This window comes from Rhinoderma darwinii, chromosome 4 (assembly GCF_050947455.1).
Source record: "Rhinoderma darwinii isolate aRhiDar2 chromosome 4, aRhiDar2.hap1, whole genome shotgun sequence".
Classification (NCBI taxonomy): Eukaryota; Metazoa; Chordata; class Amphibia; order Anura; family Rhinodermatidae; genus Rhinoderma; species Rhinoderma darwinii.
Genome location: NC_134690.1, coordinates 268847148 through 268861439, shown reverse-complemented (window position 1 = coordinate 268861439; position 14292 = coordinate 268847148). Strand labels below are relative to the sequence as shown.

Below are 14292 nucleotides of genomic sequence, written 5' to 3'. Positions count from 1 at the left end.
TTTTCACTGCCCAATTCTAATGAAATCTATGAAACACCTGGGGGGTCAAAATGCTCACTACACCCCTAGTTGAATTCGTCTAGGGGTGTAGTTTCCCAAATGGAGTGACTTTTGGGGGGGGGGGTTTCCTTTGTTTTTTCACCACAAGACCTCTTCTAACCTGACATGGTCCCTGAAATATAATTTAAGAAAAGGAAGGCCGAAAAATCCACTAGGTGCTCCTTTGCTTCTGGGGCCCTTGTTTAAGGCCCCTAGCACACTAGGGCAACATGTGGGATATTTCGAAAAACTGCAGAATCAGGGCAATAAATATTCAGTTGTGTTTCTCTGGTAAAAAACAAAAAACCTTCAGTATTACAGGGAAAAATGGATTAAAATGGAATTTCTGCAAAAAAAATGAAAGTTGCAAATTTCCCTTCCACTTTGCTTTAATTCCTGTGAAACGTATAAAGGGTTATGAAACTTTCTAAATGCTGTTTTGAATACTTTAAGGGGTGCAGTTTTTAAAATGGGGGGGGGGGATTTGTGGGGGTTCCTAATATATAAGGCCCTCAAAGCTACTTGAGATCTGAACTGTTCCCTAAAAAAATAGCCTTTCTAAATTTTCTTGAAAATGTGAGAGATTGCTGCTAAACTTATAAGCCTTGTAACGTCCTAGAAAAATAAAAGGATGTTCAAAAAATGACGCAAACATAAAGTAGACATATGGGAAATGTTAACAAGTCACTATTTTGTGTGGTATAATTATCTGTCTTATTTTTGCAAATTTTCTCTAAATTTTGGTGTTTTTCACACAAAAAAAAATGTTGAATTTATCGGCCAAATTTTTTCACTGACAAAGTACAATAGGTCACGAGAAAACAATCTCAGAATCGCTTGGATAGGTAAAAGCATTCCGGAGTTATTACCACATAAAGTGACACGTCAGATTTAAAAAATTAGGCTGTGATATGGTCCAAAAGTGGCTGCGTCCTTAAGGGGTTAAAGAAGTGCATATCAGAAATGGAAAATTTAACCTGGACACAAGGGCGTCAATGATCCTGGTCATGAAAGGGTTAAAAGACTATATTCCAAAGAAAAAATCTAGCTTACACAGCAATCTGTTGTTACGTAGAAACAACCCGATCCACTTTGAACTACTGTATAATAGGTTTGCTTCTAAATTCTGTTCCACTATGCACCTTTGTGCTAGTTTGATGCACATTTCAAAGATTTCTAACACAAATGGATACTGTTCAATTTCTGATGCAGGAATCAAATGGTCCAAAAGCATGAGAAACCAGAAGCAATTAAAAATACTCAGTCACGTACAATTTAGAACCCTCAGGTTTGTCGTCCAGATGCAAAAGGAATATTACGTAAGAGTCTGACTGGAAGAAGAATTGAAACCCATTGAAGAGTCAAAATATAACCTAATCCAGATAAATATCCATTACCACTTAGTGACCAGCCTATTTTGGGCCTTAACCCCTTAAGGACTGAGCCTGTTTTGGCCTTAGGCCTCATTCACACGGCAGGGTTTCCCGTCCGGGTGCCGGCCGTTCATAAATCGGCCGGCACCCGGCTGCATTAGGAATGATAGACCCCTAATGGGGCTATTCACACGACCGATTTTTTGACGGACGGAAAATCCGGCCGTCAAAAAATAGGACATGCTCTATCTTTGCCCGGGCACCCGGCCGCCCGGCTCCCATAGAAGTCTATGGGGCCGGGTATTACACGGCCATCACCGGAATGTGTTCCGAGTGATGGCCGGGTTTCCCGGCGCTTGCGCTCTATCTCCTCCTCCTCACAGCGCAGAGTGCATGTGAGGAGGAGGAGTTGATGCCATTCTGACGAATGGCATCGCTGCACACTGTGTTGCAGGGCCGGGGTGTACAGCAGGTGGAGGGAGCGCTGCGCTGGCTCCCTTCCCCTGCTTGTTAAAAGCACCCTGGCTCGGCGACACCTTAGATGGCGCCGCTAGATGTCTCTGTCCATATCTGGGCAGTGACATCAGGGGAAACTCCTGAAGCGGAATCCCCGAACACATGGGGATTCCCCTTCAGGAGCTGCCGCTGATGTCACTGTCCGGATCTGCCCGGCCCGGCACGGATGCATAACTTTATGCAAACCGGCCGGGCAGAATGGCCGATTTTACCGGCCGGCACTCGGGCTCGGACCCGACCCGGTCGTGTGAATCCCGCCTTAAGGACACAGCCTATTTTTTCAAATCTGACATGTGTCACTTTATGTGGTAATAACTCCAGAATGCTTTTACCTATCCAAGCGATTCTGAGATTGTTTTCTCGTGACACATTGGACTTAATGTATCGAGCAAATTTTGCCAGTAACATAAAGTGTTTAATTGTGAAAAACACCAAAATTTAGCGAAAAATTGCAAAAATTAGCATTTTTCTAAATTTATATGTATCGGCTTGTAAGACAGATAGTAATACCACACAAAATTGTTGCTAATTAACATCACCCATATGTCTACTTTAGATTGGCATAGTTTTTTGAACATCCTTTTATTTTTCTATGACCTCACAAGGCTTAGAACTTTAGCAGCAATTTCTCACATTTTAAAGAAAATGTCAAAAGGCTATTTTTACAGGGGCCAGTTCAGTTGTGAAGTGGATTTTAGGGCCTTATATATTAGAAACCCTCGATAAGTCACCCCATTTTAAAAACTTCACCCCTCAAAGTATTCAAAACAGCATTTAGAAAGTTTATTAACCCTTTAGATGTTTCACAGGAATTAAGGCAAAGTAGATGTGAAATGTTCAAATTTCTTTTTTTTTTTTGCAGAAATTCATTTTATCATCTATTTTTTTGGTAACACAGAAAGTTTTAACCAGAGAAATGCAACTCAATATCTATTGCCCAGATTCTGCAGTTTTTAGAAATACCCCACATGTGGCCCTAGTGCACTTAATGACTGAAGCACCGTCCTCAGAAACAAAGGAGCACCTAGAGGATTTTGGGGCCTCCTTTTTATTAGAAAATATTTTAGGCTCCATGTCGGGTCTGAAAGGCTCTTGCGGCGCCAAAACAGTGGAAATCCCCCAAAAGTGATCCCATTTTGGAAACTACACCCCTTGAGGAAATTATCTAGGGGTATAGTTAGCATTTTGACTACGCAGGTTTATTGCAGAAATTATTGGAAGTAGGGCGTGAAAATTAAAATCTACATTCTTTCAAAGAAAATTTAGGTTTAGCTAATTTTTTCTAATTTCCACAAGGACTAAAAGGAGAAAATGCACCACTACTTTTGTAAAGCAATTTCTCCCGAGTAAAACAATACCCCGCATGTGGTCATAAACGGCTGTTTGGACACACGGCGGAGCTTAGAAGGGAAAGAGTGCCATTTGTCTTTTGGAGATCAAATTTAGCAGGAATGGTTTGCGGAGACCACGTCGCATTTGCAAAGCCCCTAAGGGAACAAAACAGTGAAAACACCAAAAAAGTGACTCCATTTAGGAAACTACACCCCTTGAAGAATCCATCTAGGGGTGTAGTGAGCATTTTGAACCCACAGGGGTTTCATAGATTTTATTAGAATTGGGCAGTGAAGATTAAAAAAAAACATTTTTTTCCAATAAGACGTAGCTTTAGCTCAAAATTTTTCATTTTCTCAACAAATAAAGGAATAAAAGAACCCCAACATTTGTAAAGCAACTTCTCTGGAGTACGGCAATACCCAATTTGTGGTCATAAACGGCTGTTTGGGCATACGGCAAGGATCAGAAGAGAAGGAGTGCAGTTTGGCTTTTGGAGCACAGATTTTGCTGGATTGGTTTCTTGACACCATGTCACTTTTGCAAAGCTCCTAAGGTACCAGTACAGTGGAAACTCCCCAAAAGTGACTCGATTCACGAAACTACACCCCTTGAGGAATTCATCTAGGGGTGTAGTGAGTGCATTTTTACCCCACAGGTGTTTCATAGATTTTATTAGAATTGGGCAGTGAAAATAAAAAAAATCCTTTTTCTTCAATAAGACGTAGTTTTAGCTGAAAAGGATTCATATTCTCAACAAATAAATGAAAAAAAGCACCCCAACACTTGTAAAGCAACTTCTCCTGTGTACGGCAATACCACATATGTGGTCATAAACTGCTGTTTGGGCACAGAGTAGGGCTCAGAAGGGAAGGAGCGCCATTTGGCTTTTGGAGTACAGATTTTGCTGGATTGGTTTCTGGGCGCTATGTCGCATTTGCAAAGTCCCTGTGGGACCAAAACAGTGGAAACCCCCCAGTAGTGACCCCATTTTGGAAACTACACCCCTCAAGGTATTCACCTAGGGCTGTAGTGAGCATATTAACCCCACAGGTGATTGGCAGAAATTGGTGTGCACTCGATATTGCAGAGTGAAAATGTTTTTTCAATAGATATGCCAATATGTGGCACCCAGCTTGTGCCACTGGAGATACACACCCCAAAAATTGTTAAAAGGGTTCTCCCGGGTATGGCGATGCCATATATGTGGAAGTAAACTGCTGTTTGGGCACACTGTAGGGCTCAGAAGGGAGGTAGCGCCATTTGGCTTTTGGAGCGTGGATTTTGCTTGTAGTAGTTTTGTTTTGAGTCTTACTGCTGTTTCCGTTTATAATGTCGGGGTACATGTAAGGCGGGCGGAGTATATAAGGGGCATAGTCAGGTGGTATAGTGGGGTAAAAAAAAACAATAAAAAATAATCCATGGATGTGTGTTATGCTGTGACACAATCCTTTCTGCACAGGCCGGTGTCGCACTAATAAATGGTCTTTACTTATTGCCCTTTTGGTCCACACTCGGCACCTTTGAAGTTTGGGGAATTTTGCTGGGAAAGTGTTGTCCTGGTATAATACGGGCGCCCTCACTTCCAGCAGATATGTTTGGGCCCTCCCCTTCCTGGTTCCCTAATTTTAGGGGCCTTGATAATTCGCCACTTGAAACAGAAGAAATGTTCCCCTCGAGCCGGCACAACTACATATTTTTCTTTCCTGATTTATTGGTGCCTTGACTAATTTTATTTTTTCATAGACGTAGTGGTAGGACGGCTGGTTTGTTGCGGGACGGGCTGTAGTTTTTATTGGTACCATTTTGGGGTACATGTGACATTTTGATCACCTGTTATCCTTTTTTTTTGGGGAGGCCAGGTGACCAAAAAACAGTAATTCTGGCATATTTTTTTAGTTTTTTTTATACAGCGTTCACCACGCATTATAAATTACATGTTACTTTTATTCTGCAGGTCAGTCCGATTCCGGTGATACCTAATTTATAGCACTTTTTATGTTTTACAACTTTTTGCACAATAAAATAACTTTTGTAAAGAGAATGGATTTTTTTCTGTCGCCATGTTGTGAGAGCCATAACGGTTTTAATTTTTCGTCGACGGAGCTGTATGAGGGCTTATTTTTAGCGAGACGAGTTATAGTTTTTATAGGCACCATTTTTAGGTACATGCGACTTTATCACTTTTTATTAAAATTTTTGGAAGACAAAGTGACCAAAAAATAGCAATTGTCAGTATTTTTTAGGGTTTTTTTTTACGGTGTTCACTGTGCGGAATAAATAACATAATATTTTTATAGTTCAGGTCGTTACGGTCGCAGCTATACTAAATATGTATGGCTTTATTATTTTTTTCAATAATAAATGACTTGATAAAGGAAAAAGGGCGATTGTGTTTTGTGTTATTATTTGAAACTTTTATTGTATGTTTTACAACTTTTATTTTTACTTTTTTTACACTTTTCTTTAGTCCCACTAGGGGACTTGAAGGTCCAACTGTTTGTTTGATGTTCTAATACATTGCACTACCTATGTAGTGCAATGTATTAGAACTGTCAGTTCACTGACAGCAAGCCGATCAGGCTCCGCCTCCGGGCGGGGCCTAATCGGCTAACGTAATGGCAGATAGGAAGCCATTGTTAGGCATCCTGTTGCCATAGTAGCAGTCGCCAGCCTTGCCATCGCATGGCAAGGCTGCCGATTGCATACAAACCACTTTGATGCAGAAGCTGAGCCGGCGCCATCTTGCCGATGGTACCGGAAGCCTCCTGGGCCCCGCCGACGACGGGGCATAGGAGGAATCCGTTACAGGCTGATCGGGAGGTAAGCATTAGCCCTCCGATCGCCTTAGCAGTGATCACGTTGCTGGGGTGCCGATGGCTATAAACTCCTCACATGCTGCGATCTCTATTGAACGCAGCATGTGAGGGGTTAATCGGTCGGATCGGAGGCTAGCTCCGGTCCTGGCCGATACCTCAGGGTGCAAGCTGTAACATACAGCTGTCACCCGGCGGTGATGTCGCTGGCTCAGCTCCTGAGCCAGCTTCATCTCCATCACGTACAGTTACGTGGAGATGCGCGAAAAGGCCATCTCCCATCACGTAACTGTACGTGAAATGGCGCGAAGGGGTTAGTGACCAAGCAATTTTACACGTCTTTCCATCGTCACATTTAATAAACTAGATCTTTTATTTTTCTGTCTACGTATAGGACTGTATAAGGAATTGTTTTTTGCGGGGAAAGTTGTATATTTTTTTTTATTACCACCATTTTTGGGTACATATAATTTATTAACTTTTATTAACCTTTTTAATGGGGGTAATGGAAAAAAAAACAAGACATTTCGCCATACTTTTTTGCATCTTCAGGGTATGTTCACACGCTGAGCCAAAAACGTCTGAAAATACAGAGCTGTTTTCAAGGGAAAACAGCACCTGATTTTCAGACGTTTTTTGAGCAACTCATGTTTTTTGCGGCGTTTTTCGAGCGGTTTTCAATAGAGTCTATGAGAAAACAGCTCCAAAAACGTCCCAAGAAGTGTCCTGCACTTCTTTTGACGAGGCTCTAATTTTACGCGTCGTCTTTTGACAGCTGTCAAACGACGACGCGTAAAATTACAGGTCGTCGGCACAGTACGTCGGCAAACCCATTCAAATGAATGGGCAGATGTTTGCCGACGTATTGGAGCCGTATTTTCAGGCGTAAATCGAGGCATAATACGCCTCGTTTACGTCTGAAAATAGGTCGTGTGAACCCAGCCTAAAGGGGTTGTCCAGGAAAAGATTTTCGAAAAAGTGTCCCCCAGCCTTGGTTTGCCTTCCCTAATACTAATTAAACTTCTAACCAGTTTCTGTTTTATCTCCATCGCCACTGCTGCTCTGTTTGTTTCCATCCCTTGCTGTCTGTTTCCGGTCTTGTAACCCACCACACCCAAGATCCCCTGCTGCATTTGAGGAGACAGCTAGCATCCCCCCACTTCCTCCAAAGCATCTCTGCTATTTGCATACTGCCACGCCCCTCTATGTTCACAGGTCCTTCCCTGCTCTAATTCCAGGCAGCTCCCTCCCTGCACACGGTCTTACATACGAATAATCATCATTATCCTTTGCGTCTCCATCTATGCCTGATCTAAGTACAGGCACCCGTCTCCCTCCCCCGCCCCTTTCACAGCTTGATAAATGTAAGTCTGCCCACTCCACCTATGTGAGACATCTTGGTACACACAATCCAATGAGCACATTTTCCTCACCTGCTGCTGGATCTGTTCCAATATATCCTGTATTAGGCCCTGTTCTGTCTTCAATTTTGAGGCAGATTTTGACCAGCCTGCACGCCACTTGCCGCATTTTTTGTCCGCGGCCATTGAGCGCCACAGGCAAAAACGCTTTCTCTGCCTCTTATTGATGTCAATGGGAGGTCAGAGACGTAAACGCCCGAAGATGGGGCATGTCGCTTCTTTTTCCCGCAAACCGGTTTAACTGCCCGCAGGGAAAAAACGTCTCCGCCTCCCATTGAAATCAATAGGAGGCGTTTTCTGACATTTTTTGGCGCATTTTCCAACGGGAGGCGGAGGCATTTTTTCCAACGAGCAGTAAAACCGGCTTGCGTGAAAAAGAAGCGCCATGCCCTATCTTCGGGCGTTTACTCCTGACCTACCTTTGACATCAATCGGAGGCAGAGAAAGCGTTTATGGACAGAGAAGTGAGGGACTTCTCCTGGAGCGTAATCCCCGGCCACAGCTTCGGCAATGCTGTGGCCGGGGATTAGGGATTCCGCTCTTCTCACATGAACTTCAGTGCGAGAGCTCCAAGTGTGAAGGAGGAGGAGAAGGAGGCGTGGACGACGAGACAGGAGGAGGGGGCATGTACTATGATTGATAATGCTCCGTGTCTTTGTTCAGCCTGCACTTCCTGCTGTGTAAAGACACGGCGCGTCATCAACTAGGTCTACAGGCGGCGGGACCAGAGGAGGCGGAGCTCTGAAGAGCTCATGAAACATCCGCCCGAAGTGCTAGATGGGCAAAGACACGGTACGTCACAGGAAATAAAAATTTACCCTGGGTGCAGTCACGTGACTGCAGATCAGAACAGGGTACCGCTGGCACAGGTAAGTAGACTCTATTAGAAATTTTATTAAAGATGTCTAATTAAGTTAAAATTGAAAGAAAATTTATTCCTGGACAACCCCTTTAAATTTACAGTGTGGTATAAATAACACAATAACTTTATTCAGCGGGTTGTTACGATTGAGGCGATACAAAATTTATATAATTTTTTTTGTGTTTTACTACTTTTACACGGTGAAAAGACTTTTTCCAAAATTATTGGTTTTTGCGTCGCAATGATTTAAGAGCCATAACTTTATTTTTCTGCTGTCATAGCTCTATGTAGTTAATATTAGTACCGTTGGGAAATACATACGACTAAGGTTACCCCTTATCAAGTGACAGTTGTTACCCGCCCTCTTGACAGTCAAAGGCCTTATTTGCATTTTGTACACTAGAACTAAAGGCCCCGATATCTCAGGAACGGTGGGGGCTAGTTGAAAAAAAACATCAGAATCTGTGAGGCGCCTGCAATCTGACAGATATCAAAGGCAGTTTTTTTGAAGAGGTGACAAATGATGTTTACGTTTTTCAGATCTAGATTTGTCACAGTTTGTGCAAAATGAATGAATAATTTTACTGGTATACATTGGAAGGAGGAGAACTATGAGGCTTTTTCTCAGATGGCAAAAGAGGCATGAGGAGGAGCATAGACATTTTAATATTGCATGCATATACAGTAACATAATATATATTCATGCAAAATACTATTAACCATAAACCATGCATAACAATTTTTAGGCCAGCCAACAGCCCTAAACTGTTGAAGGCTCCGGTTTGGAGACTAAGCGCGTAGTACCTGAATAAAGTACTTTTAACTAGACCATATTTACTTGGACCTGCAGCGCTTTAAAAATCTGTACTATTACTAATTTAATCTATATTTTAACAAATTTGAGGCATCCCTGCCTGTATATGCGCCAGCAATGAAAAAAAAAGTATACACCTAAGCACAGGAATAGATTTGCGCTATATTTTACAACAATTTCTAGCGTAAATATTGATAAAACCGTTGGCCCAATGGCAGCCCTCCCGCTATACCCCACCTGTTTTTGCTCCGCTTTTAATAAATGGTGAGAAGAGCGTAGAAAAGCAAAAAGTCCCAACTTATTGCACAAATGTGGTGTGCGCCATCATTTGCAAGGTTTTAATGCCAGAATCGTGTTGAATTTTTTTTTATTACATTTCTCCAAAAGTATTTACTACAAGCAATAAATCTATGCATGTCTGTGCTTCATTTCAATGTATGGAACAAGCCTGATTGAGCCATTAACACCGAGACAACTTTTATAAATGTGCTCCATTGTAGTATATTGCTAGAACATTTTAGAACGGTTACGCATAAAACAGCACTGGGAAAACCTATTCTGCAACAACTATTAAAAATTAATGCATATACTACCAGCATAAACTAGCAGTAGGCTTCCGTACGCAGAGTCAACAACAGCTCAAAGCTGCCAACTGTCACCAACTTACAAGGGCAACATCATGTTTTATTGATTTGGCCCTGGAAAAGCTTATTGGCTGCAGTGGATTCAGTCCATAGCCACATTCACAGAAAGCAATATGTCCACTAAGATCTTGACATAGCTGCGCTTCTTTACAATGATAGACCCACGGACATGGAATGAATGGTATAAACAGTGTTTATTAGTAGATGTGCTATATGTAAACAAATACAGTAGTCTAGCTGCAATCCCAAGCTCTGCCCTCATGAAGCATAGAATATATGGATGCATTTAGTGTGATCACTTGAAGTATTAGATTTATAAGACTGCTTATTAACATTACAATATCCCATCTGTTGATTATCATTATACAAAAAGAGGTTAATGCTATCTACATTAATACAGCAGCAATGAGTTCAGTACCGCTATAGTTGTTGATTTACATAGGACTAAACAGGACTAAAGGGCTAAACAGTGCCTTGTCTTGTGTGATGCCCAGTACAAGGGTATGTGCACACGACTTATTTTCAGACGTAATTCAGGCGTTTTACGCCTTGAATTACGCCTGAAAAGACGGCTCCATTACGCCTGCAAACATCTGCCCATTGCTTGCAATGGGTCTTACGATGTTCTGTTCAGACGAGGTGTAATTTTATGCGTCTCTGTCAAAAGACAGCACGTAAAATTACGCCCACGTCAAAGTGCAGGACACTTCTTGGGACGTTTTTGGAGCCGTTTTTCATCGACGCCAATGAAGAACAGCTCCAATTACGTCCGTAAAAGACGCCACGAAAAACGCGAGTACACGCAATAACATATGAAATTCACGAGCTGTTTTCACATTTTGCGTTGTAGTGTGAACATACCCCGAGATACCCCAAGAGTGGCAGAAGATACAGCTGTTGAGTACTTTGAACAATACATTTCTATTCTACCCCTAAACTTCATACTGCTGACATGCAAGTGTGTATTCAATGAGATAAACCTGCAACAAAAAAGCAGTGACTACACAAATACAATTAACATGATGACTATTAAAAAAAAAAATAAAAAAAAAATAAAAAAAAAAGCACCGCGGGTCAATTTCCGAGCTTTTTTTTCCCCACTTATAATTTACGCAGCGTATGGTAGGGCCTATGGCAGGGATCCCACATAGCATAAACACTGAAGAATTTCCACAACGGAATTCGATGCGGAAATTCCACAGCATTTACAGTAGCCGCATAGTGGATGAGATTAAAGGGAGTCCGTCACCAGAATGTCTGAGTTAAACTAGTAACAGGGTATTGTAGAGGAGACTAACCGGTTTCCAGCAATTATTTTCATTTTCTGCTTACTGTCTCCTTTGTAGAGAAAATCAGTTTTATTAACTTTATGCAAATGAGCATTTAGGGCAACCAGGGCTTCACCGTTCTAATCGGCACCACTGCGCATGCGCCGAGTAAAGAGCAGGGCGCATGCGCGTTACAGACAGTGCGGGGCCAGGCATGGACGTGCCGATTACGCTGCCTGGCCCCTGTCAATAAATCTAAGGGAGGGTGCGGGGTTTGAACTGGGGAGCGACATCAGAGCATTTGGGAGCAACGGTGAAGCCCTGATTGCACCTAAATGCTCATTAGCACAGTTAATAAAACCGATTTCTCTACAAAGGAGGCAGTAAGAAGAAAGTTTAAATAATTGCTAGAAACAGGTTAGTCTCCTCTACAATACCCGGTTACTAGTTTAATACGGACATTCTGGGGACAGACTCCCTTTAAGAATACGCTGTGTGGGCATGAAGTTAACGTTCATAAATTGACCTGCAGTGCGGAATTTAAATCCACAGCATGTCAATTTATGCTGCGTTTTCGTTGATTCTCCGTTGCAGGTTTTCCACCAGTGAATTTAATAGGAATGCAAAACCCGCAACAGAAAGCCAAGTGTTGTGACTTGTACAGCGTATTCGTAGCAATCACGCCACAAAGATCTCAACTACGGAAAAAGCAGTAAAAAAAAAAAAAAAAAAAAACACTTACCCAGGTCTGTTTCGTCCAGTCTGGCCTCCTGGGATGACGTTGCATCCCATATGACCGCTGCAGCCAATCACCGGCTGCAGCGTCATCGCGGGAGGACGGACCGGACTGCACAGAAGGGACGCGTCGCCATAGTAAGTATGAGCGTTTTTACCGCTGTTTTCCGCAGCAGAAAATCCATTCGCACCAGTGTGGTGCGATTTTTCAGACGGAGTGTACGGTCACCAAACGTGTGGGACACAATTAGGTCTGAGGCAATAGTGACCAGCAGTTGCAGCTTTGGGCTTTCCACGATTGATGCACTAGTTTTATCCCATAAAGGCTACGTTCATAACAGAATGACGAATACCAACAGCGTCCGACAGAGCCCGTTGACTTACCATGGGGTTCGTAATTTCCTGGCGTGATGTCCATAAAAAAAATAGCGCTGAGGCACTACTCTATCCTTCAAATCTGATGGGATCGGATGCTCTGATATTTGATGGTAGTGTGAACAGAGCCTGAACTACAAAGGCAGCTGACCGGGATTGTGCAGCTGGAATAGGACAGTAGAGCAACGTTTCCAGAAACTTCTATGGAGAGATTAAAAAGGACAACTTGTACTTTTGTCATCTGACTTAGCATTGAGTTCTACACATTTTTGGCCTCAATTTAGAGGTCAGTGGTCTAGACGTAAATGGAATAGATGCAGAACTGTGGATTACAGCTCTGTTCACACTTCTGTCATTTCTTCACCATCACGTTTCCGCTGCTATTTGTCAGCATACATACTGCACTGTTCTATCCAGTGAAGAAAAAAAAAGTTACGGTTTATTTGCAATTTACACAATACACTACTTTTTTTGTGAAAACTCCAGCTCTTATTTTCATTTGCCAGCAATACAGCCATTAAACGCTGGCGACACTGCTTAGCGGGCATCGGAGGTGGAAGACAATTATGCAAGGTACTAGTTATAGTGTCCTCACCTGCGTTATAGAAGCGATCCAGCACTGTGGTCTCCCCGAAATCGAGCTTGCCGAAGTGCAGCGTCTCTAGTGTTGCCCCCTGACTCTCGCACGCCTCCTGTAGGCTGTGTAGGGCAGCGCTCTCACAGGCCTGCAGCCCCGAGGTGCACTCATTGATCACATAGACCACGGTTATACTGCGGCTGGTGTTCGCAGCGGTCCCAGCAGTTGTGAACCCTTTAGCACAGCGACCCGCAGCACCTCCTCCGCCAGCGGCATGTATGTAATCCTCGTGCCAGAAGCTGCCAGCTGCGGGGAGCCTACCGCCAGTACAGGGTGCTGCCCCTTGCAGTTTGGGTGCATGCTTTTCCTCATGCAAGTAGAACCCAGGCTGGGGCAGCAGGGATACGGGCACCGGGAATGTAATGCCTTCACTGCTGTCACTCATGTCTCCTCCTCAGCACAGAAAGTATCAGGAGGAAGGGGAAACGCAAGTTCCAAAGCTTCCTCTCACTGAGCTGCCCAGTATAACTGCGTGTCAGCGCAGCTCCAAAACGAGCACGTACTCAAGTAACCTGTGCAGGTCCCGCCACCCTGGAGAGAGCACGGTGTCACCTCCAGTACCTCCTCATACTTCTGCGGCCGGACAGTCCGCGACGTCTCCCTCAGTTATTACACCCTGAATAGCGCAGACACTAGAAGCTCTACGCGCCCTCGCACAAGCAGCCCGTTGCTAGACTTGGGATTGCAATGTTAGTATCTATCGCCCCTATTGCCTGCATGCACGACTGCCCACTGGGCGGGATAAACACGTTACCTCACTGGAGACAAGCTTACAAGAAGTTTTTACACAAGACTGAGGAAGGAACTGGTCACAAGCCCGGCCCTTTACTCGTTTCACCCTACTTCCCTTATCTATGTGCTGCAACTTCTTCAAAAATGTCAAATGTAATTACTTATTTTATAGTTACATATACTTCCTAACGCCCACAGGGAAGAGGGACTGGCATTCAGACGTGCTTTGGCGTGCCAAGTTTTTACAATTCGATGGTGCTACCATATCACACCTAGTAGCGGATCCTCTGTTGGTGCAGGCAGTGCTAGGGACTGGCTGTCACATCGGGACAACCCTTTCTTAAACATCCCGAAAAATGGCTGAAAAATCGGAAGCAGAATGCCTACAAACATCTGCCTATTGATTTCAATGGGAAATACGGTGTTCTGTTCCGACGGGGCGTTTTTTTACACCTCGTTTTCTGAAAATGGCACGTAAAAAGACGTCCACGAAAAAGAAGTGCATGTCATTTCTTGGGATGTTTTTGGAGCAGTTTTTCATTGACTATTGAAAAAGAGCTCCAAAAATGGCCATAAAAAACGCTGCGAAATACACGAGTTGTTTAAAAAAACATCTGAAAATCAGGAGCTGTTTTCCCTTGAAAACAGCTCCGTATTTTCAGACGTTTTTGAGTTTGTGTGTGAACATACCTTTAGACTAGTTTCTTGTGACTATATGGGTATGTTCA

General features: G+C 43.2%; 1 protein-coding gene across 2 annotated transcripts in view; it reads right to left on the bottom strand.

The window, feature by feature from the left end:
• MAP3K5 (mitogen-activated protein kinase kinase kinase 5) overlaps window positions 1–13507 on the bottom strand; it is a 282518-nt gene extending 269011 nt beyond the window's left edge. For both annotated transcript variants that reach the window (XM_075862477.1, XM_075862478.1), the window contains exon 1: window positions 12791–13507. In XM_075862477.1, coding sequence (XP_075718592.1) covers window positions 12791–13217 — 427 coding nt within the window. In that variant the 5' untranslated portion in view covers window positions 13218–13507. The remainder of the gene's footprint in view (window positions 1–12790) is intronic.
• Window positions 13508–14292: the final 785 nt, after the last annotated feature.